This window comes from Palaemon carinicauda, chromosome 37, assembly GCF_036898095.1.
Source record: "Palaemon carinicauda isolate YSFRI2023 chromosome 37, ASM3689809v2, whole genome shotgun sequence".
In the NCBI taxonomy this organism is placed as follows: Eukaryota; Metazoa; Arthropoda; class Malacostraca; order Decapoda; family Palaemonidae; genus Palaemon; species Palaemon carinicauda.
Window position 1 is genome coordinate 66971101 of NC_090761.1, and position 2500 is coordinate 66973600.

Consider the following 2500-nt stretch of genomic DNA (forward strand, 5'->3'; position numbering starts at 1 on the left):
ATAATAATAATAATAATAATAATAATAATAATAATAATGATAATAATTCTCTAGTACAATTCTAGGTTTAAATTGTCTTCCACATTGGACAATTAAGAATAATCCAAATGCCTCGGAATACTGCTCCTCTCTTCTGCATCCTGTCTAACTTAACTGCTAGCCCCACAAACTACTCCTTTGTAGTTCCTTAGCAAATCCACATAGGATCCAGAATGTGCCACCGTGGCTGTATCTAGCGTTGAACAAACAATTCTATTCGGGAGGAGAAGTGCTTGAACACATGCAATATTGCAGTCTCGTGATGCAAGGTAACTGGTCCCTCGAGTGACATTTTATTGCCTACAACACCACCCCACTCCTGTCCTCTTCCCATTCTATCTCTGTCATTCCAGTAAACACTGCTCCACCATTTAGGATTTTAGGGTAAGAGAATAGTTGCCTTCGCCAGAATCGAAGATTTTGCGTAGGGTATGTATTCACACGTCTATTTCTTAGTTTATTTATTCGTTTGTTTGTTTGTGAGCAACTACACAAACACTACTGTACTGATTTTGAACAAACTTTTCACTCATGTTGGGTATGACCCAATGATGAATCTGCAACATTGTGTATGAAATACATAAAAGTAAAAGTACGCAGCAGTACTTTGAAAATAATCGCAATGTTAAATACGTGGCAAATATTTTGTTAGTTTATTTTTTTAGTGTGAACAATAATACGCAAAAGCTACTTGAACTAATTTCAACGAAACTTTGTTTACGTATGGGGTTTGGAGTGGGGTTATGATTCAAGGACAATTTCATTTCATTTTATTATTATTATTATTATTATTTGCTAAGCTACAACCCTAGCTGGAAAAGCAAAATGCTATAAGCCCAGGGGCCCCAAACAGGGAAAATAGCCCAGTAAGGAAAGGAAAGAAGGAAAAATAAAATATTTTAAGAAGAGTAACATTAAAATAAATATTTCCTATATAAACTATGAAAACTTTAACAAAACAAGAGGAAGAGAAATTAAATAGAATAGTGTGCCTGATTGTACCCTCAAGCAAGAGAACTCTAACCCAAGACAGTGGAAGACCATGGTACAGAGGCTATGGCACTACCCAAGACTAGAGAACAATGGTTTGATTTTGGAGTGTCCTTCTCCTAGAAGAGCTGCTTACCATAGCTAAAGAGTCTCTTCTACCCTTACTAAGAGGAAAGTAGCCACAGAACAAATACAGTGCAGTAGTTAACCCCTTGAGCGAAGAAGAATTGTTTAGTAACCTCAGTGTTGTCAGGTGTGTGAGGACAGAGGAGAATCTGTTAAGAATAGGCCAGACTATTCGGCGTATGTGTAGGCAAAGAGAAAGAACCGTAACCAAAGAGAAGGATCCAACGTAGTACTGTCTGGCCAGTCAAAGGACCCCATAACTCTCTGGCGGTAGTATTTCAACGGGCGGCTGGTGCCTTGGCCAACCTACTACCTACTAAAAGAAAATACATTGTGGTACAAGTACGCACACAGTGGAGTTAAGAGCAAAATAAGACTGCTCTTTGTGGCGAAGGCATGCTCTCTACTGAGTGCCCCTCTAATTTTATTCTGGGTTTTTTTTTTTTTTTTTTTTTTTTTTTTTTTTTTTTTTTTTTTTTTTCAAATCTTTATTCTCGAGGTATATTTGTACAATTTTTCTATCATAGATTAGTTATTGTTTGCGAGACTTGGATTTGCCAGTTTCTTGTCTACGAATTATATTTGCTATTACTGATAGTTTTTACATCATAACTTTAACGTTAATTAAAACAGATACAATACATTGTATTTAACTATTAGTAGTTATTTTCCTTCACTGCTATTTTTGCAACTGAAACGCTGAAGCTGAGGTTTTCCATTAAGTTTGGCTTTCATTTCCATTAAAGGCGTATTTTTGTCACCAATGGTAAGTGATATGTCAAATTAGGGTAAATAATTTATGAGTGTGGTCCTCTCATTGTGGAAGTTGTATCACCATTTCCATCAAAAGTTGTAGGTAATATATCTAATTTTATTAAGATTACAACGTAAAATGAAAGACATTTTATAAAAGTTTGTAAAAGTTTATTTTTTATTTAATTATTTCCAAAATGTAAACTCCTACGACTTCATTACATCCACAATCTCTCTCTCTCTCTCTCTCTCTCTCTCTCTCTCTCTCTCTCTCTCTCTCTCTCTCTCTCTCTCTCTCTATATATATATATATATATATATATATATATATATATATATATATATATATATATATATATTACTGTTACTCATTAAACTAACAAAAGAAAATAAATTATATGAAAAAATTGACGTGACATTTAATCCTTTTATTCCTTCATGCCTTTCAGCTCCACCAAGGAATCAACATGATCTACATCGCTGGATATTCCATGTCCCTCATCGCCCTTTGCATCTCGCTCTTCATCTTTTGTTTTTTCAAGTAAGTTCACTTAAAATTGCAACTTTTATACTATATATACTTTCTATTAGT

General features: G+C 34.4%; 1 protein-coding gene across 3 annotated transcripts in view; it reads left to right on the top strand.

Annotated features, from left to right (window-relative positions):
• LOC137629750 (calcitonin gene-related peptide type 1 receptor-like) overlaps positions 1-2500 on the top strand; it is a 703766-nt gene that overhangs the window by 645544 nt on the left and 55722 nt on the right. For all 3 annotated transcript variants that reach the window (XM_068361349.1, XM_068361350.1, XM_068361351.1), the window contains one exon: positions 2358-2449. In XM_068361349.1, coding sequence (XP_068217450.1) covers positions 2358-2449 — 92 coding nt within the window. The remainder of the gene's footprint in view (positions 1-2357; positions 2450-2500) is intronic.